Raw genomic sequence first — 22,176 nt, 5'->3', positions numbered from 1 at the left:
CTCTATGCTGACCTCACCCGTTTCAGGCCTACCCCACCAAGCAGCTCCGAAAAATATACTGAGGTGGTTGAACGGACGCCATTTTGTTTGTTTGTCAGGCCATGAAAAAGTCCCATTCACTGATAAACATCTGCTGTGTAACTTGTGCCTCTCCCCGACCGCCTAGAAGCCACCTGCGATGCCTGTAAATCCTTCCAGTCAAAGAAGTTCATCGGTTGGAGATGGCAGGGCATACAAGACTCTGGACGACACCCAAACATCTTTGGGGAAGAACATGCCCAGGAGGAGCGAAAACAAGAGGAAGTCTTTTCGATCCAGGACTCTGACCTGCAGTCTGATATCGACAGCCACGAGGTGACTTCCACGCAGCCTGTGAGTACTGTGGCCCCTCCTGCCCACCGTTAGACTACTGAAAAGCCCCTTGTAGAGGTTGCTGGAGCACCATTGCTACTTTGCCATGGCCGGTTCAGAAATATTGTTTCAGCTGCCCCACTCTCTGGCTTGGCTTAGAAAATAGCCAAGACCAAGACGTCTTAGGCGTCGACCTCCGGCACTTCGGTCCAGTACATCATTTCCCTCTCGATCCAAACTTCGCGCAGAGTACTTCAGCTCTGAGCCAACCAGCACCCACCTCTAATTTGGTGCTGATGAAAGGAAATCAACCGAAAACTTTGGCATCGAAAACAAGGGAGCCCACACCTTTGGAGCAGAAAGACTCCAGTCAGTCGTCAGCTACGCCATCGCCTGTTTTGGAGACAATGGTCGCTTGACAGCGCTGCCTCCATCTCCAGGAGGGTACAGGGTGCATTATTGCTTCCCCCCCATTATGTTGAAGAGGAAACTGTCCTTTCAAGAGGCTTTGGACACTTTTACACCGCCAAAGGAGGACACTAAGGAAAATGCTACCAGCACAACTCACAATCCTTAACCTCTTCTTCCTCCTACATCTTCTCCACCGCCTCCACTCCCTGCTTCTCCTCCACCTCATTCACCTGCCTCACTTATTGCAGGAGATCTGACACCTCATGGTTCCTCTGTTTATACTGGTGAAGATTTGGATGGGACACAGAAGGAACCAAATCCATGGGACACACATGGCACTGACCCCATGATAAATACTGACCCAGACTTGTACCCCGCCAGAGGATAGTACACTCTAACAGCAGGTAGTAGCTCGGGCAGCCACCTTCCATAATGTTGAACTGCACAGGGACCCCATCAAGCAGGACTTCTTGTTTGATACACTTACATCCACACATAGGAATATCCAGTTTCTCCCCATACTCCCTGGTATGCTTCGTCACTGTTTTGATTCACTAATTTCTGGAATGCGCTTCATAGTCCAAAGAAGACATTAATGATTTCACTACGCAAGGTTCCTAAAAGGAGAGTAGCATGCTGAAAGCACACGTTTATAAATAGTCACATCAAAGAAATGAAAGCATGTACAAATGATTCTCCACTGCAATATACACAGCAAATATATGTATCTATATTATAATGCAAATAATGAATGAAAAAATATGCATCAGCATGAGGCAAGGGCATCATTGCTTCATCTCCCTCCTATTCAGCATCAGATTGCCAGATCCCAGGATCGATCGAGGAGCGAGAGATCAATTATCCTCACAGGAAGGATGACACACTCCACCATCCTGGATATGCCTGAGATCTGCAAACAGCAAACATTCTTTCCCCGGTCCATCTGCTCTCGGCCTCTAATACTTTGAACAAACAAGAGAGGAACATTTTAGAACCTCCCTCTCACTGCAGAAGGTTATTTATTCAAAAAATGCTGATTGCGTTAGGCTAGCTTTGAAAATAAGTCAGGACTTGGCCACAGTCACAAGGTGCCAATTCAAAACAAGACCATTCCCTTTCCATCGGAGTACATTCTCCTCAGCCTAAGCCCTTGGTGGGAAAGTACACGAAAAAAAAAAACATGTGCACATTGTACAATGAGGAAAACTACTTGCAGCTTTTAACGTGGCAATGGCTAATGCTAAAATAAAGTCAATAAGCAAAATTAAGTTTGTGATCACTACTGTGACGATGTACTGCTAGGCTAAGTGCAACATGGAGTCAGTGGTCAAAACTCACATATCATTACAGTCACACAGACAAAAGTTTTAAAGAACCTATCCGCTCTAGGGTTATCACACCTAGTGTAGATCAAAAATATAAGCCAGCTCCCTTTGACCCACTATACATCAGATCCCAGGTCCTTCCAGACTCTCTAGTGGCCACCACTTCACAGAAACAGGCCAATAGTCAGGCCCCAGGGGACCTTCCTCCTCCTTCTCCAGACAAGGAAAGTAAAAAGCTGGATGCTGCTGGCAAAAGGGTGGCAGCCAATCATTGGTGCATCGCCAACTCACAGGCCCTACTAGCTAGTTAAGACCAGGCTCACTGGGATGAAATGTAGGAGCACCTCCAGTTTCTCCCATATGAGCACCACAAAATAGGACAGCAGATTGTTGCAGAGGGGCAGACAATTACAAACAACTCAATCTGCTGTGTCCTAGATTCTGCAGACACAGCTGCATGTGGTATTAACATTAGTGTTTTAATAAGAAGGCACGCGTGGCTTAGATGGTCTGGGTTCAAACCAAAGGTCAAGTAAGCAGTGCTTAGTTTGCCCTTCGACAAGGAGCACCTTTTAGGCCCTCAATGAGCTGAAAAAAGATATGGATACTGCAAAAGCCATGAGTGCGCTTCACGCTCCTTCACAAAGGGGCGTTTACTTTCCAGCCCAGGCATCTTTCATCCTCCTATTCTAGGTGTTGCTTCATAGGAGCCTATAGAGGCAATAACCGAGGCAGAAGTAAAAGCACCCCCACCCGAGACTCTAATGCCACTTCAAAACAGTGACTACCTCAGTCTTCCTTAATCCCTTCCCCTTTCAACATTTTCATCCGGAATGGGTCAACATCACCACAGATCAATGGGTCCAACATGGTTACTGTCTGGACCTCATTACTACTCCTCCAAACATTCCCCTTCTCACTCGGAGACTATCTCACAAGCACTTTGCCCTTCTCAAGGATATACACCCTATGCTTCCCCATTCCCAAAAACGACGTCTCTCTCAGGCCTATTCTGGATCTCAGACCATGAAACCTCTACATTCTCTCAGAACACTTTCAGATGGTTACTCTTCAAGATGTTGTTCCACTTCTACAACAAGGTGACTTTATGACAGCCCTAGATCTAAAAGACATCTACTTCCCCATCCACCCTGCCCACCGAAAATACCTAAATTCGTAGTTGCAGGCAAACATTACCAGTTCAAAGTCCTGCCTTTCAGAGTCTCAACTGTTCCCAGAGTTTTCACAACGTGCTTAGCAGTAGTTGCTGCACATCTCAGAAGACAAAGCATGCACATGTTCCCTTACCTAGATGGCTGGCTCATCAAAGCTAGCACACTCCCACAGTGCCAATATCACACTCTGATGACAGTGGACCTGCTTCACACATTGGGACTCACGATCAACTTAGCCATATCCCATCTAACACCTCTTCAGATACAGCCCTACCTAAGAGCATTTCTCACTGAAGAGTTGGGGTGAGCATACCCCAACCCAGCATGCATTCAGAGCTTTTAGTCTCTGCTCCCTCAGTTTCAAGAGAAACACACACACACACACACCCACACCCACACCCACACCCACACACACCCCCCCTCCCCCATTGTGCGCTTGTTACGGATGATGGCGTCCTGCATTGCCATTGCTCCCCATGCCAGACTCCAAATGTGTCCCATACAGCAGTGTCTGTGTTATCAGTGGTCTCAGTCACAAGGTCACTTGAAGGTTCTAGTGTTAGGCTTACATACTGACTGCTCTCTGTAGTGGTAGGACATCACCAACCTGTTGAAAGAGCTGCCTTTTCTGGACCTTGTGCCTCGGGTCATTCTGACCACAGACACATCCCTGACTGGTTGGGGCGCTCACCTTCAAGACCTCATACTACAGGGCCTCTGGGATCTTCGTCACTAATCCCTCCATATAAATTACCTCGAGCTTCAGGCAGTCTTTCTAGCCCTGAAAGCATTTCTTCATCACCTATCTCACAAGGTTATCTTAGTCTGCATGGACAACATTACAGCCATGTATTACCTAAAGAAACAAGGGGGTGGGGGTGGGACATGGTTGTCGCAACTCTCTCAAACAATATGGAAATGGGCTCTCCACCATCACATTCACCTGGTGGCAGAGTATCCCTCAGGAACGGACAACAACGTTCCCGACCTGCTCAGCAGGATGCAGCAACAAGGCCACGAATGGGAACTCCACCAGCAAGTCCTTGAAAAATGCTTCCTAAAGTGGGGAACTCCTCAGGTAGACCTTTTCGTCACAGCAGAAAACGCAAAATGCTTAAGCTTCACCTCCAGGCACCCACACCCTCTATCCAGCGGCAACGCTCTGTAGATGAACTGGCCAAGGATAATTGCTTATGCTTTTCCGCCTATCCCTCTTGTTCCATTTCTGCTTTGTAAAATCAGGCACACATCTCTCACAATGATCATTGTAGCTCCCACTTGGGTGTGTCATGGTTCACCACATTTCTGGGCCTCTCACTAGTTCCCCAGGTGAAGCTCCCCAACAGGCCGGACCTTCTCACTCAAAATCAAGAAGAGATCAGACATCTAGACCCCAAGTCACTTAGCCTTGCGATATGGCTCCTGAAGTCATAGAGTTTGGTTACTTTGGATTGCCTGCAGAATGTATGGGCATTCTCAGGGAAGCTCGTAGACGCACAACTAGAGCATGTTATGCTGCGAAATGGAAATGTTTGTATGCTACTGCCAACCCAAACTTATTAATCCCATTAAAGCTGCTGTCTAAGACATTGTTTTTTGTTCCATTTACTGGAAGCAAATTTAGTTTACACTTCCATTCGTTTATATCTTGTAGCTGCATATCTGCAAAACCAACAACATACTTCCTTGTTCCAAATTCCAGTCATCAAAGTTTTCGTGGAAGGTCTTAAAAGGGTTATTCCTCTCAGAGTGCCTCCTGCACCATCCTGGAACCTCAATATTGTGGTTGTAGGGCTCATCGGACCTTCTTTTGAGTCACTTAATTCATGTAATCTTCAGTGTCTTTCTTCGAAAGTGGCGTTCTTAGTTACCATCACATCACTCAGACGTGTTGGTGAACTCTAGGCCCACAGCTTGGAAGAACCTTTCCTCCAGATCCATAGACACATGGTGGTCCTTCGCACAAACCCAAAGTTCCTTCCTAAAGTGGTTTCCCAATTCCATATCAACCAAATGCATTGAACTACCATTGAACTACCAGTCTTCTTTCCGCAGCCTGACTCAGTTGCAGAAGGAGCTTTACACACTTTAGATGTTAAATGCACACTTATGTTTTACATTGACACAACCAAAGACTTTAGGAAAACCAAACAGCTCTTTGTAGCTTTTTCACTACCTCACTAAGGCAGTCCAGTATCCAATAAAAGCATAGCTGGATGGATAATAAAGTTTATACACACTTGCTAAGCTAAAGCAAAGTGACCGTTACCTGTTACTGCTAGAGCACATTCTACTAGGAAAAAAGGAGCCACCATGACTTTCCTCTGAAGCATACCTATAGCTGGCATTTGTGAGGCAGCTACATGGTCTGGACCACATACATTTATAAAGCATTACTGTGTGGATATACTAGCATGTCTGCAAGCTAGTGTAGGTCATGCTGTATTAAGAACACTTTTCCAGTCAACTTCAACTCCCACAGGCTAGCCACTGCTTTAATGGAGGGACTGCTTTACAGTCTATGCAGAGCATGTGTAGCTACAGCCACACATGCCAGCAAACGGAAAATATTACTTAACCAGTAAGCATCTGTTTGTGGCATGTAGTGCTGTAGATTCACGTGCACCCTCCCTTCTCCCCGGACTCCTGTGGCCATTCCACTTACTTTATGTTTGTATATATTGTGTATGTGTAGTTACATTTGCATGGACATCTTTCTCTATACTTCCTCTACATTCCCTTTCTCCCCTGCCTGCGGGAAAAAAATCTAACAAGGGATTTGACCATGTGCAGTATCGCCAAGAAGGGAGGAGTCACTCGATCCTGTGACTCTGGAAAAATGTGTCTTCGAAGACAAAAACAACTTGCAACACTCCGGACCCAACACCATACGGCAGTAGTATGCAGAGCCAGAGCATGTGAATCTACAGCACTACATGCGACAAACAGATGCTTACTGGGTAAGTAACATTTTTCTTATATAGATTTTGATCCACCTTACTAGGTGCAGAAGGAAGACTACATTGGCTGCATTGGAAAAGTATTGTTACCTGAAAGTAACTTTTTAAACTCCGTCATTGGATTTTCATTATGCCTTGACCATTAGAAAAGTTTACACATGTTCTGTGAAATTCTCAAAGAACAACCCTAACGGTCCAGTGGACTTCAAAATACTTTATAGAAAGCATTTTTAGGTCACAAATATGTTCCTCTACAGTAAAAAAAAAAAAAAAAGACAGAGACAGGAACTGCTCGGGGAATGAGGTCCTTCCCCCTGCTTAGCACCACCCAATGTTCCTGTTGCTACATGCCCCCTGTTTTGGAGGTTATCCCTAGTTTTTTCATTTTTTTAAGGGAATACTCTCCTTCTAGTAAACTGAAACTCATAACATTGGGACACTTCCATCCAGTATCCTGTGTATGTGCAGTCATCCTTAAAACATGCTGAAATAGGCTTATAACCTAATTGGTACATTTAGGTTTCCTGTAAGGCGGTGGTATATTTTGCAGAAATACACCCATAACATGGAAATTTTAATACAACTTGTGTACTGCAGCACCGATTGTGCCATCTACTATAGTGGCAGTGAAAGCATGGCTTCAGGCCTTCCCTCTGTAGCGTGACAGCAGCAGCATGAACCCTGTCAGAATCACCATTACAAATTGTATATTCCCCCAGTGACTATGCCCACAGCTATTTTGTCACTGGTCAAAATGTAACTGGTCCTTAGTAAATGTCAAGGTATGGATTATGCATTTTAATCTATAATAATTGTTAACCTGTACCAGTTGCGGACTCCAAAGACTTTTTATATTTAATAAAGTGCAATGTAATGGTGAGGTCGGATTTTTATTAAATTAATGTGCAATATAACTTTTAGAAAGTTACCTTTACCCTGCTGAAGCTGGTGAAGGTTTATCTGCATTAGTTCTCTGGCAGCTACCCAGCCTGTACTTGGCCTCTGCATGGGGAAGTGTTTTTGTGCCTTGGCAGGAAGACCGGGTGAGTGAGCCCAGGAACTTAATCTACTTCAAAGGGGCCTTCCCTGTCACAAGTACATGTTGAATGACACCTTGAAAGGCCCAAGTGTTTGCCCCCCTTAGCCAGACTGGCACTAAACACACTGGGAGAAAAGCTACCTCCAGGACTGGATTTGAGTGAGCATAGCTGAGGAGACTGCTCATTACCCAGACCATCCCCCTGGGTGGGGACACAGCCTCTGAAGTTTGGGACTTGGGTGTATTGTGGGATTCTTTTTTACTAAGGCAAACAGGACCTACTGAAAAAGTAGATAGGCAAAACCTGGAAACGTTTACTCCATTGGTTGAAGAGTGGCGATGAGGGTCTTGTGTCCCACACCCACATGCTGGTGAGCCGTACAAAGCTGGACATGCAGTCTGTGACCTGAGGAGCCCTGAAGTATTCAATCTGCTCCCTCTTTTACTCAGGACAAACAAGTGGCAGTTGGCCGACCTCCTATGTAGCTAAAGGTAGCCAACAAACTGCAATAAGCCAGGAAGTACCCAGTTGTCCTGTGGCAAATGAACCTGCTCTGGACTTTCTGACTCTCAGGATGTCAGAAAGAGACCCATGACAAAGAACCCTCCCCTAAAGTCCTGGGGCCATTAGAAGTGTACTCTGTTGCATGTTTGGGAACCAGAAGAAAGTTTTGATTGAATTTCAGTTTCCTCCTGGTTAAGGCTCCAAGCAACTATAAAAACGTCTAAATCCCATTCTGTGTTGGGATTAAAACATTTTTAGCACGAAATCTCCATAGGTCCAATGGGCCCAACCTATCTCAATAGCCAGCCTTTTGTTATACTGCAGCGGCTACAATAGCAGCAGCCCACTAAAGGAGGACTTTTCTTCTTAAACATGACAGTTTCTTTCTGCATTTAGAGCTAAAAACCTTTTTTAAAACACTTTTAGATTTTCACCTGGACCAACTCACTTGTATCCAATCAGATCTCCATTGCGATCAACCTGAAATCGCACCTATGGTCGCGATCTACCCCTTCCATAGAATATCATTGGTTCTTAGTGTATTTTGGCACTGTATTCACTTAAATCTTTAAAATTCTTATTTCCTGTCCCCCTTATTGTATTTTTGTAGTTTTGATCTTATTTTATTCATAAACATTTTCTCTTTATTTTAAAATTGGTTATGAAATTCTACTGTTTTACTTTTTAACTGTGTGTTATAGCATTGCATATTGTGCACCAGTCTCTTCTCATTGGCAGAACTTCACAAGGCCATCATGTCCTACATGGAGAGAGTTCCTTAACTTTCTGGACACAAACCCTTTCAGTATTAGGCTGAGACTCTAATTGATAGCTAAGGTAGCATTTATGCCGGTACTAGGCGCCAACTTCATGACTGACACAACTTGTTTAATCCGAGATGGAGGGATTAGGGATTAGTCTGTGTTTGCATCATTTGTTATCACTGATAGGAGGGTCTCCTTCCCCGTCCTGAAGACCAGCTACTGGCCAATGAGAAGTAAATCTTCATGTGCATATACCTGCTGGTATGAATGTATGTATTACTAAGATTATGTTCTCCAGGTACTGTGGATACGTGCTCCTGCCTCTAAGCCTTCTGGGTTTGATCAGACTCCCCATAGTAAAACCTCATAAAAGTAATCAGAGGTTGACAGTAACTCCTGCCTATTTGTCCCACACATTTTCATTTGCATTGATCTTGAGTCTGGCACGGCTAATTTTTTAGTTCTTTACTATCAAGACAAAAACATTTTGGTAGGGATGTAGGCTGAGTAACCAGTTGGTCTACAGTGCAGCCGAGTTCTAACACTGCACTGGTTCACATTTTTGCTAAGTAAAAATATTTTAAACTAATTCATTGAATGAATTTTTACCTTTGAAGTAAGAATAACATTGGGTGTGTGATAGTACATTTCTGGCATGCTACCGCATCAACACGCCTTTTAAAGTTCCGTAATGTGATAAAGTAGCTTTGCATTATCCTTTGCTCCCTGGTAGAACAATCCTGTTCGGGCAAGACTGGAGACCACCTCTCTAGGCGTGGTAGCTGCAGTATCCAATCAAATAGTTTTGTCGTGTTGCTCTTTATGATAATGCTAATGCTCCACTTACAGGCTATTTTAGTGCTCGCGCTACTACAGGTTGAGCATCTATGACAGCAAGAAGAGAGTGCTATTTAGATATTATTCCACTTTTTATCCAAGTTCAGTTGCATAGACCATAATACCAAAATAAATCCTTAATAAGGCAGACCTCCCTTGCAATCCTGCCCCCTGTGTAGTTGTTTTTCTCCCTTATTATGGGGTGTTTATTATCTTACACTGGCAGTCATCACATAATTAACATCCAGTGACGGAGACCAGTAGGTTTGAACCAGTATGTATTAGTGATGACCAAGTTAACGTGCCTTGATTAGATATGTGTGCTGAGCACAATTTGAATTGAATTCAAAATGACTTTTTCGCTGTTAATTCATTTTGGATTTTTTTCATCCATTTTGTGTTCCTGATTGTTAATATCTCTAGATATTGCACACTCGCCAGGGGAAATCTATATCAAGACCCTAGAAGAAATCCGCCTGGAGAAGCTCATTCAGAAGAAACAGGAGCAGGATGCCTGTCCTAAGGTGGATGGTGTGGTAGGAATGGAGGACCTTGTGAAAAGAGCCCAGTCATGCATCCATGTCAAATCCTTTATTGAGGTGTTGGCTGAGAAAAAGCTGCGCCAAACGGAGGAGGCAGAGAGACATAGAGTGAAGACAGAAAGCAGTGAAATGGTAAATAACACTGGGAACGATTCCCAGGGATTGGCAGTCCAAGTTAACCTTAAAAGTGACGATAACAATGTGCAGACAGTTGAGGCAGCACAGAAAAGAAGATCTATAGAACGAGTGCGAGTGAAGACCCTGGAGGAGATAAGGCGTGAGAAAGCACTACGGCTACGGAAAAGTGGTGAGAGTGCCAGGAATGGAGCTTCACAAGCAGAGCCTGCCACAAGAGGGAGGAGGCTACTGCTCAGTAACAAGCCAGCTGGTAAGGAAAAGTTAGAAGGGTCTCTCCCTTGGTCACAGGGCTGTTTCTGAGAATTCCTTGCATGTGGACTAGCTTCATCCTTTTTGGGAAGAGTTCTTAACGGCTTCCTCTCAGGAGTTCTTCATAGTCTATGCTCATGCTGCTGTGCTTTTTCCTATCTGAGTCACTAGCACTGGTCATTTTTTGTCTATGGTGTAATTTCCAAGAATAGTTTACCTTTGCATGAATCCGTTCGCATTTTGCTCATATCCTGCCTTATAGTTGTAGGTCCGGAAGGTTCTTCAACATAGGATTTACATAGACATTCATAACAGATCTGATCTCGTCAATCCACTAAATAGTGGAATCACGACATGTTGTCAGAGTATCAACATTGAATCTAAAACAGAATTTAGCATACAATGGATTTCAACAGAGAATATATTCATAATGACTGTATTTTTCATGTTCTGTGGATTAACAAAAAGAACAATGGATGGAATGCTTGAATAAATCTCAATCACTGGCAGTCGCTCGGGCTGCATCCTAATCCATTGTTTAATTGTCCACCATGCCACCACAGTTTGGACCAAGGTAGTCCTGCGGTTCAGGCCGGACTGTTCCCATGAGAAACAGAGTGAAGACTGATTTGCATATGGCTGGGTCCAAACTGAACTGGCAGGGTGGGCAGAAAAACAATGGATTGGGATGCAGGCCCAAGCGATCGCCAGTGTCTGAGATTAATTCAAGAATTCCATCCATCACCTGGTTTTTTGCTGTGGATTAACAGGCCTAACTTTCATTCATACACACAGTAAAATCTCTGCCAATAGCTTTATAAAAGTGAAAAATATTTTCAAACCTTGTTTTTTACATCTCCCCTTTAGAAAAAGAAAAACCATTTTTAAAGTCAAATTTTTATTGAAACCAGTATTAATAAAGTGTGGTAGTCATCAAGTGTCACTGACGCTCATAGTACAGCTACAGCATATGTGTCTGCAGTGTAAAAGTTTCTTTCCTGCACAGAAATGTTATAAAGCATGAGCAACTGTGATTCAAGGTACCCTCACACCTACCAAAAAGTATAGAACATACAGAAACAGTGAAGCTTTACTCGCATACTGATACCCAAGCCACCAGGAACAGTGCAAATTATCCTCACACACACACACACACACACACACACACACACACACACAAACCTGTGCAACAGTGTTGTAAGCTCCCCTCACATGCACAGTTAGAATATAGTAACCAGCACTGCAACTTACCTTGTTGTTGAGCATTGTGGAGTGTTTCTATCGGGTAGCTTCAAAGTGCCTCCACAATGAAGGCAAGAAGAATGTTCACATAGTGAGGAAGATTTATAACCACTATAACAGGAAGCCATCTTACATTTGTATATGCCACTGTTAAGGTATCGCTTGGAGTATTGTTCCTGAAAGCAGCATCAGTATTGTTGTGCGTACCTCCATACTAATAAACCCTCACTGACTCCAGTGTTTCATTTAATAATACATGTACCCAGAGGGCAAGTTAGAGGTGCTCCCTGAAAAACCTACCAACTGCTAGTGAGCTCAGTGACTAGTTCTGGCCAGCCTGCCACCAACAGACAAGAATCTGACCTCCCAGGGTAAGAGCCTCTGCTCTCGAGAGGACAGAAATAAAAGCCTGTCTGGGCTGGGGTGTTACCCACCCCTCCCCACAGGACGGCCTGCATTTCAAGGCAGGACCTTCAAAGAAACCCACCGCCTTTGGTATGCAGATCTGGCCTTTCCCAGAGTAAAATGCCAACCCCTCTGCCCCAGGGCCCATCTGACACCTGGACAGACGGGAATGTAGCTATGCAGGAGGTGTCACACTTCCAGACTGCGAACACCTCTAGGGTGACCAGCCTGAAGTGAACACAACTTAGGAAATTCCATAATCTTGCGTGTGGTGGAATTTAGGACCTCTGGCCAGGGTGATGTCCACTCCTCGCAGGAAGTGGTCATCTAGGGAGTCTAGTGACCCCAAGGGTAAGTAGCCCACTGGCTACTACCCTTCACTTCTCTTAAAGTCTCCTAAATTGAGTATTTTGGGGACCCCCCTGATACCAGATCTTCAGATCTTTGCGGGACCCAAAAGGAGTGGATATGATGCCTGCTGAACCAGAGCACTGAGGAGCACGACTGACTTGCCGTCAATCCTGCTGGCCTGCCTGCTGCGCCCGATCTTCAAAGAGCAACTGACCTGTCCTGCTGCTGCAGCCTCCAAGAAACTTGGAGATGCTGCGATGGCTTAGCCAATCGCCAGGAGGAACTCCATTGGAGTAGAGGAGCTGCTCCCCTGCATCCGCACGCACCCAGGAAAGGCCTGAGAGGACCGTAACTGCCAGAATCCCAACTCAGGACATCACCACTGCACCTGAGCCACCCAGCCCGTGTTGAAGTGGGACAACGATATCAGCGTGGTCTCCAGGCCCTCCAGAAAAGGAGCCCACCCTGTGCTCACCCACTGTGGACTTCCCAACAGTATCTGCAGACTTCCGTCCCCACCGCACCCCCAATCGCGAGTGACCAGGAGACATATACCCAACGCCCTAGGACACCTCTGCACCCACCCATCGCAAACCCAGGAGAAGAGAACCAAGGGTGTCCCCATGTCTCTCCACCTCATGAGACTTGAACCCACTTGTTGGCTTGGTCAGACTGGACCCCCAGTCCACGCTTGTAGTGTTTTTTTGCAGACCCTCACAACAACCGCAAAGAAATCCAGTACCAGACCCGATGCCAGAAGACAACCCTGCACCCTTCACCCCGAGGAGGAGTGAACTGATGGTGGCCCCATGTGCCTGAGCACCTCAAAGGTCGAGCTCTCCTATGTGTTTCCCTGGACTGCCCTTCCAGTCCATCCCACCAGCAACTTTGTAAAGGGGCTGATCCCCATAGACTTAAATGGGGCACTCAACGCCGTAACACACCTTTACACCCGGACGCACCAGAGCCCCCTGAGGTGACCTGATTGTGTGGCCTTGTACCTTGCCCTAAATTCACCTGAAGTCCAGGAGATTAGTCCCAAACGTTTCTGCATTCTACCTGGATTGCCATCTTTGTTTTTCCCCTTCCGATTGCATTTCAGCTTCCTGAAAAATGCACTTTCTACTTTTAAAAACTCTAAAAATTCATAGTTTTAAAAGTACTCGCCGGACTCGGTGATCTTGGTATCAAAGTTTATTTAAAAGTATGTGTTATTTTTATAAATTGAATTGGTGCCAGCATTTGGGATGTCATATGGGTCTGGTACCTCTGGGGATTGCTTGAACTATTTGCATAGTGTACCTTATACCTTATTTTGGTCCACTATATAAAGAGCCAGCTTCCTACAAGTGGTCAGTTTTTGAGTTTAGGGGTTGTTAAAGGGAGGTAAGGGCAATTTTAGGGTTCTGGTGTAAGTAAGGGGTATGGGTAATTTCAGAGATCAGGAGAAGGGAGAGGTAAAGGGAGGTTAGGAGTAAAAAAAAAAAAGGGGGGGGGGTTGGTGTGTATATATATATATATATATATATATATATATATATATATATATATATATATATATATATATATATATATATATATATTGCAATGTGTAATGCCTTGTGTAATAAAGGTATACTTGTGGTTTTAGATGTTGTTGTAAAGACATAAATTCTGTAAGCTCTTGATGGTGTGATAATTGGTATAACCGGTTCGGAATCTTCATTCACCATTTCAAATTGTCAAATTCAAACTTGAGCATCTTCTAAACCGGCCTGAGTTCTTTCACTCTGTGTCTGAAGGTGAACTGTTCCTTGTTGATGACATTTTGTTCATAGTTAGTGTGTATACTAAACTTGATGATGTAAGGGCCCGCTGTCTGAACTTTATTCTCCACTAAACTTTGGCAATAGGTTTTTATGTTGCACGAATATGGAGTTCTCTGCCTTGTCATTGTATAGCAATCCAAATCATCTGGTATTAAGGAAATCTTTAAAAAGTTGATTGTTCCCAGACTAATTGCTGTTCTTTTACCTTTACTGGTTAGTGGTGATTAGCGCCAGCATACCCAAGATGTTAGCTGTGTGCTGTATAAAACCCATAAATATAATTATTTTAAAAAAAAGTGTATTTTGGTTATGATGGTGATATCTTCATCACAGAGACTCCTATGCTTGCCCCAAAATAGCTAAAGTTTCAAAAATGTTCATGAGTGGTTATCACTTGACCCATATACCTTCTGCCGCCAGTACAATGTGGATCAATTACCTTGAGGAGCCCATCTCCTTTTGGCCCCAGTACTCAACAACCTTTCTAGCTCTGCCTTCAGGGATTCCTTCACAAGATAAATCACTGGCTTCACCTTATGAATTACTGGACCTGCCCCTATTTTACGGACTGTTAGATGTCAGACCCTTGTGTCTACTCCGTTCCAAACGCTTTTGGAAATTTCTTCTGAATATCTGCTCCCTCTAGAAATATTCAAAGTAGTATAACTTGCTCCTTTGCATGTGGTCTAAGGATATTTTGTGTCTGTTTGGTGCTTTGAGCCTAACAGGTTAACTCCATTTTACAAACTTATTTTGTCTGACGTCTTTCTGCCTTTGAATTCAATCTCCATGCAAACCACCCCAAATATTTTGTCTTATTTTAAGCATATACATCTGTTTAATCTGATTACTCCATGCATTTCCCAAATGTTCTCAAATTCCTGGTCACCTACCAAGATATATGGGGACTCTGAATCCGTCTCCTGTAGCATCCATTGATACCCCACATACTGGCATTTTCACCACTTATTTCGAACTTCCAGCATACTCTTTGCTTACAATGTTTTACTTTCTCATTTACCTGTTGCACTTTCTTCCATCCTACACACTATAGTGAGATGATCCACTGTGCCATATTTTCTTGAAGCAGACTTCTTTAAATGACATACCCCACGGTGGTAAATAACTTAATTGAAAACACCTCACCCTTTACTCTCTTTTACCACAGTCTTTCTTAAACCACTTTGATCAGTGGCCGTATTATTTACTCCAGTCTTCTAGCTTCACTTCATTCACAACACTCACCAAATAAGCATGCCCACCTTATACTTGCCTCGCACAAATAGCAGTTTGTTCCACACATTCCACTATGCATGCATGTCCCTCTCCACTGATCTTCACACAAACAGCAGTGTACAACACCTCCTTCCAATGGGAGTCATCTTCTTTAAGTCTGGCTTTTTCTCTAGCATCTTTTCTTGCACTCTAGGACTACTAGAGCATTTTATCAATTTGTGACCTATGAGCAACTCCCCCGTTTACCAAATGCACAGTGTAAATAAATGGCTCCCTGTTGCAGTTACCCCCCACTTTTTGCCTGATACTGATGCTGACTTGACTGAGAAGTGTGCTGGGACCCTGCTAACCAGGCCCCAGCACCAGTGTTCTTTCACCTAAAATGTACCATTGTTTCCACAATTGGCACACCCTGGCATCCAGATAAGTCCCTTGTAACTGGTACCTCTGGTACCAAGGGCCCTGATGCCAGGGAAGGTCTCTAAGGCTGCAGCATGTATTATGCCACCCTAGAGACCCCTCACTCAGCACAGACACCCTGCTTACAAGCCTGTGTGTGCTAGTGAGAACAAAATGAGTAAGTCGACATGGCACTCCCCTCAGGGTGCCATGCCAGCCTCTCACTGCCTATGCAGTATAGGTAAGACACCCCTCTAGCAGGCCTTACAGCCCCAAGGCAGGGTGCACTATACCATAGGTGAGGGTACCAGTGCATGAGCACTGTACCCCTACAGTGTCTAAGCAAAACCTTAGACATTGTAAGTGCAGGGTAGCCATAAGAGTATATGGTCTGGGAGTCCGTTTTACACGAACTCCACAGCACCATAATGGCTACACTGAAAACTGGGAAGTTTGGTATCAAACTTCTCAGCACAATAAATGCACACTGATGCCAGTGTACATTTTATTGTAAAATACACCACAGAGGGCACCTTAGAGGTGCCCCCTGAAACTTAACCAACTATCTGTGTAGGCTGACTGGTTCCAGCAGCCTGCCACACTAGAGACATGTTGCTGGCCCCATGGGGAGAGTGCCTTTGTCACTCTGAGGCCAGTAACAAAGCCTGCACTGGGTGGAGATGCTGACACCTCCCCCAGGCAGGAGCTGTAACACCTGGCGGTGAGCCTCAAAGGCTCACCCCTTTGACACAGCCCAGCAGGGCACTCCAGCTTAGTGGAGTTGCCCGCCCCCTCCGGCCACGGCCCCCACTTTTGGCGGCAAGGCTGGAGGGAACAAAGAAAGCAACAAGGAGTCGTCACTGGCCAGTCAGGACAGCCCCTAAGGTGTCCTGAGCTGAGGTGACTCTAACTTTTAGAAATCCTCCATCTTGCAGATGGAGGATTCCCCCAATAGGATTAGGGATGTGACCCCCTCCCCTTGGGAGGAGGCACAAAGAGGGTGTACCCACCCTCAGGGCTAGTAGCCATTGGCTACTAACCCCCCAGACCTAAACACGCCCTTAAATTTAGTATTTAAGGGCTCTCCCTGAACCTAGAAACTAGATTCCTGCAACAAGAAGAAGAAGGACTGCCTAGCTGAAAACCCCTGCAGAGGAAGACCAGAAGACAACAACTGCCTTGGCTCCAGAAACTCACCGGCCTGTCTCCTGCCTTCCAAAGAACTCTGCTCCAGCGACGCCTTCCAAAGGGACCAGCGACCTCTGAATCCTCTGAGGACTGCCCTGCTTCGACGACGACAAGAAACTCCCGAGGACAGCGGACCTGCTCCAAAAAGACTGCAACTTTACCCAAAGAAGCAGCTTTAAAGAACCCTGCAATCTCCCCGCAAGAAGCGTGAGACTTGCAACACTGCACCTGGCGACCCCGACTCGGCTGGTGGAGAACCAACACCTCAGGGAGGACCCCCGGACTACTCTACGACTGTGAGTACCAAAACCTGTCCCCCCTGAGCCCCCACAGCGCCGCCTGCAGAGGGAATCCCGAGGCTTCCCCTGACCGCGACTCTCTGAAACCTAAGTCCCGACGCCTGGAAAAGACCCTGCACCCGCAGCCCCCAGGACCTGAAGGACCGGACTTTCACTGCAGAAGTGACCCCCAGGAGTCCCTCTCCCTTGCCCAAGTGGAGGTTTCCCCGAGGAAGCCCCCCCTTGCCTGCCTGCAGCGCTGAAGAGATCCCTTGATCTCTCATTGACTTACATTGCGAACCCGACGCTTGTTCTAACACTGCACCCGGCCGCCCCCGCGCCGCTGAGGGTGAAATTTCTGTGTGGGCTTGTGTCCCCCCCGGTGCCCTACAAAACCCCCCTGGTCTGCCCTCCGAAGACGCGGGTACTTACCTGCTGGCAGACTGGAACCGGGGCACCCCCTTCTCTCCATTGAAGCCTATGCGTTTTGGGCACCACTTTGAACTCTGCACCTGACCGGCCCTGAGCTGCTGGTGTGGTGACTTTGGGGTTGCTCTGAACCCCCAACGGTGGGCTACCTTGGACCAAGAACTGAACCCTGTAAGTGTCGTACTTACCTGGTAAAACTAACAAAAACTTACCTCCCCCAGGAACTGTGAAAATTGCACTGTGTCCACTTTTGAAATAGCTATTTGTGAATAACTTGAAAAGTATACATGCAATTGAAATAATTCAAAGTTCCTAATGTACTTACCTGCAATACCGTTCAAACAAGATATTACATGTTAAATTTGAACCTGTGGTTCTTAAAATAAACTAAGAAAATATATTTTTCTATACAAAACCTATTGGCTGGATTTGTCTCTGAGTGTGTGTACCTCATTTATTGTCTATGTGTATGTACAACAAATGCTTAACACTACTCCTTGGATAAGCCTACTGCTCGACCACACTACCACAAAATAGAGCATTAGTATTATCTATTTTTACCACTATTTTACCTCTAAGGGGAACCCTTGGACTCTGTGCATGCTATTCCTTACTTTGAAATAGCACATACAGAGCCAACTTCCTACACACAGGTTCTGGCTGAGTTTTTCAACATTTGTGTATGCTTACATGAACTTTACAGTGCCACATTCTCAGACAAAGCTCAATTACAACATTCTTACAGATATTTAATACATTTATTTTGCTTCGCCATCTTCAACTCCACTGGTTTTGCAACATTAACGGAACACTAGAATGAACTAAGCTTTTGAAGTTTAACTATAACCTAATTGTTAAGTATACAAAGAAATTGCTATTTACATTCTTCGTTTTGTTTCTTTGAGGTTAGGCTCATATGGTTATTAGTGTGCTGACAACCCTCTGCTTACAGCAGCCCTATATAACAATCTTAAATTACCAAATGCTGGTCCATGCAACATGTCTAAATTATAACTCACTAAAGATGCAACTGATGCAGTTTCCCCAATTGAACCTCTGCATTCTTCTGAATGGAAATAGACCATGGAATCCAACAAATGTTGTGGCATTCCACACTACTGCCATAACTTGTCTCTCTTCCTTCTCAGCATTGTCAAAAGCAGCAGTTCTCCTAATCCAAATGCCATGCTTGCAGTTGAAGTACTGCCTCTATTGTCCAAGTCTTTAGCCTCTTGCAACATTGTATAAAAAGTGAGGTCAGAAGATTCTTATGTTTACCTGTACATGGATTGCTGTGGCTATTGGGCCATCACTGAAATACAACGCATATCAGCATTGTGCAGTCTAATCCCAATGTGTTGACCTACCCATTGGGTGGTGCAAACGATCACTAGTGTGACAAGTGTAGGAAAGTACCTTATTTTTGGCATGGTTACCCCCACTGTGTTTTGACTGTGTTCACTGGGATCCAGCTGACCAGGACCCCAGTGACTGTGCTCTCTCCCTCTAAATTTGGTTGCTTAGGATTTGGCACACCCCACAAGTATATGGTACTTGTGTACCATGGCACTGGAGTACCAGGGGTTCCCCATGGGCTGCAGCATGTATTGTGCCACCCATGTGAGTCCATGCAAAATGTATCTGCAGGGCTGACATTGCAGTCTGTGTAAAAAGTTGCATTCACCCTTTCACTACAGGTCGCCACACCAGGTCACTGTAAGTCACCTCTATGGCAGGCCCTCCGAGCCCAGAGGGCAGGATGCAGGTACCTGTGTACGAACTCCAGCTCCTTTTCATGGACTTCGTAAGTGCAGGGAATCCATTTTACCCGTGTACTGGACATAGGTCACTTAGTATGTCCAGCTACATAATGGTAACTCCGAACCTAGGCAGGTTTGGTATCAGACATGTCGAAATCCTGCCCCAAAACTGTATTGGAAGTATGATTCCATGCTCTCTGGAAACTCCTTAGAGGACCCCCAGCATTGCTCCTACCAAAGGAAAGGTTTGGGAGGGGTAGCCTCCCCAAGCAACCGGACTGCTTCGAAGAGCACATTTGGTGCCCTCCTTGCGTAAACCGGTTTGCACCAGTCCAAGGATCTCCGGTCCCTGCTGTGGTGTGAAACTGGACAATGGAAAGGGGAGTGACCCCTCCCCATCACCACCAGGGGTGGTGCCCATAGCTCCTCCAGGTGGCCACTTGTTTCTGCCATCTTGAATCCAAGGTGGGCAGAGGCCCCTGGGAACATCTGAGTGGCCAGGTCAGGCAGGTAACGTTCTGATAGGTGGTCACCCCCCTTCCTGGGCTATTTAGGGTCTCCCTCTCAGGTGGGTCCTCAGATTAGACGTGCAGGATTCCAGCATCAACTGGACCTTCCAGGATCTGACAATCTGCAACTTCAGGACTAATCTGCTTTGCAACATTGTTTTTCCGACTCCCTCAAGCAACTGCAAAATTTCCCTGGATGTGCATCCTCTGAGGACGAGTCTTCAGCTTGCACAAGAAGTAAGAAGGAATCTCCCTTGGAGTAAAGGAGTCACAATACGCCCTTGCCTCTCCTTGCAGGACAGCACCCCTGTGCACTGCGACTCTTGCAGCTTCTAAGGCTTGTTTGTTCCTCCTCCATGGGATCTTAAGGCTCCTTGTAGCCCTGGCCTCCAGCACTCTTCCCTGCAAAGCAGTCTCCTTCCTGCTGCTCCAGCGACATGGGACTCCTCTTTAGGTGTGCTGAGTGGGCCTCACTCCGACTCCTGTGCCTGCTGCTTGTGGGTCGCCTGTGGAGGCTGCCTCCTCTTCTTGTGCCTCCTCTTCTTGTGACTCTCAGCTGCTGAGGGTCACCTCGGACTCCCTTCCTTGGGTCGAGTCCCCTGAACCTTGCTGGTCCTCTTCAGCCTTGCAAAGCCCTCTTCTCTGACTCTTCCGTTTGCCAAGCCTTGTTGGTGGTTATCCAGCACTGACTGCATCAGGACCACAAACGTGGTACATCACTTGCATCACCTTTGGAACTCCTGTGCTGCACTGCTGACTCTCTTCCTCCACTGTCGAACTGGTCCTGCATGCACAGAAGGGTGGGTAGTGACTCCTGCCACAGCCACTCAACTCGAACTGGTCCCCTTCTTTTGCAGGTCTTCTTCTGTCAGGATCCACCTTTGGTTTCTTCCAATTTTGTCTGGGTCTTGCACAGTCCTTTTCCAAGGAAAACTTAACTTAACTCTTCTCTCCTGGTTGCTGGGGGACTCCCTGGTACTTTCCTTTTGGGGTTCCGAGTTCCTCCATCTCCCCTCTACTGATTCTCTTCCTTAGGTGGGACTGCCTTTCACATTCCACTTACTTTGTAGATGGTTTGGTCTCCCCCAGAGCCTTTACCATTTACTATTGTTTTTATTTGCTATTGCTTTCTATGCTAATCACTGACTTCTAATGTGTACCTAATAGTGTGTTTACTCACCTCTTAGTGGAGTATTGCCTATACAGTATTTTAGTATTTGTGGTGGTATTGCATAAGCTTTGCATGTCTCCTAGATAAGTCTTGGCAGCTCATCCACAGCTATCTCTAGAGAGAACTGGCTTCCTGGACACTGTCTTCACCTCACTAATAGGGGATTATCACCCTATACACTGTATAGGGTGATAACACCATAGGTGCTCGTCACACACCAGACCAGCTTCCTACAAGTCGTTTCCAACCCTGACTCAATTGAATTCCACTCTTGGCCTGACTGATTTATGCTCCCTTCACGAGCCAACTCCCTGGAGTGCCCCTTTAGTTGCGTTTATCAACTGCATGTTGCCTCACAGCCTTTATAAACTGACTCCATTTACTACCTCAGACTTTTCTCTTCTCCTGTACCTCACCGTAAGCAAAATTAACACAGCTAAGTTAAACAAGTAGCTTAGATGGTTGGCACAGCAGCAGTTAACGGTGGCAGAAGTCACAACACCCTCATAGAGCTGCTCAATTCCTTTCTTTTCTGCCAAGAGTTCAGCGGTTGGCCTAGCAGCTTCTGCTCCCCTTCACTACCTATCTACTTGTCAACAACCCCATTTGTTGCAAAGATGATAGTCCTTCAGTTTAATAGAATTAGTCCATTTAGAATAAACGTGAAGCACTGACAAAGTTGTCCATGCATCAGCATCAACACTTAACTGACTTAATTTTAAATATGAAGAACCATAACATGATAGTTGTGCATCTTGAATAGTGATAGCTATACATGAAGTTCATTGAGCTTGTTGCAGGTCATAAAATGCCTGGTCATTACGTCAGGCACAAAAAAGCCCAAGGTCTAGACAAAAAGGGCATTGTCAAGTACATGATTCCCATTAGACACCCCCACAGTGATACTACCCCTCAACTGAAAACTGTGATGAAAACAAAATAACTTTACCAACACAAACACTAGGTGACCATAGTGTGCTCAGCACTTGCATATATACTCATGTTGCAGGCAATAGGCTTTTTCGCTCATTAAACTTTCAGGTCCTTATAGATCCCCCTTAGTAAGGGCAGGTTTGTGTCCTTTTCCCATATTGTGGTTTTCTG

The 22,176-nt window shown here is 45.5% G+C and overlaps 1 protein-coding gene across 10 annotated transcripts in view; it reads left to right on the top strand.

Annotated features, from left to right (window-relative positions):
* Positions 1 to 22,176, top strand: part of LOC138299844 (zinc finger CCCH domain-containing protein 11A-like) — a 273,758-nt gene that overhangs the window by 182,734 nt on the left and 68,848 nt on the right. For 9 of the 10 annotated variants that reach the window (XM_069238454.1, XM_069238456.1, XM_069238457.1 and 6 more), the window contains one exon: positions 9,791 to 10,297. The exons of the other annotated variant lie outside the window; for it this stretch is intronic. In XM_069238454.1, the coding sequence (XP_069094555.1) occupies positions 9,791 to 10,297 (507 nt within the window). The remainder of the gene's footprint in view (positions 1 to 9,790; positions 10,298 to 22,176) is intronic. 10 annotated transcript variants of the gene reach the window in all.

This window comes from Pleurodeles waltl, chromosome 6, assembly GCF_031143425.1.
Source record: "Pleurodeles waltl isolate 20211129_DDA chromosome 6, aPleWal1.hap1.20221129, whole genome shotgun sequence".
Taxonomy (NCBI): Eukaryota; Metazoa; Chordata; class Amphibia; order Caudata; family Salamandridae; genus Pleurodeles; species Pleurodeles waltl.
The sequence above is the reverse complement of the archived record's forward strand: the minus strand, read 5'-3'. Positions and strand labels throughout refer to the sequence as shown.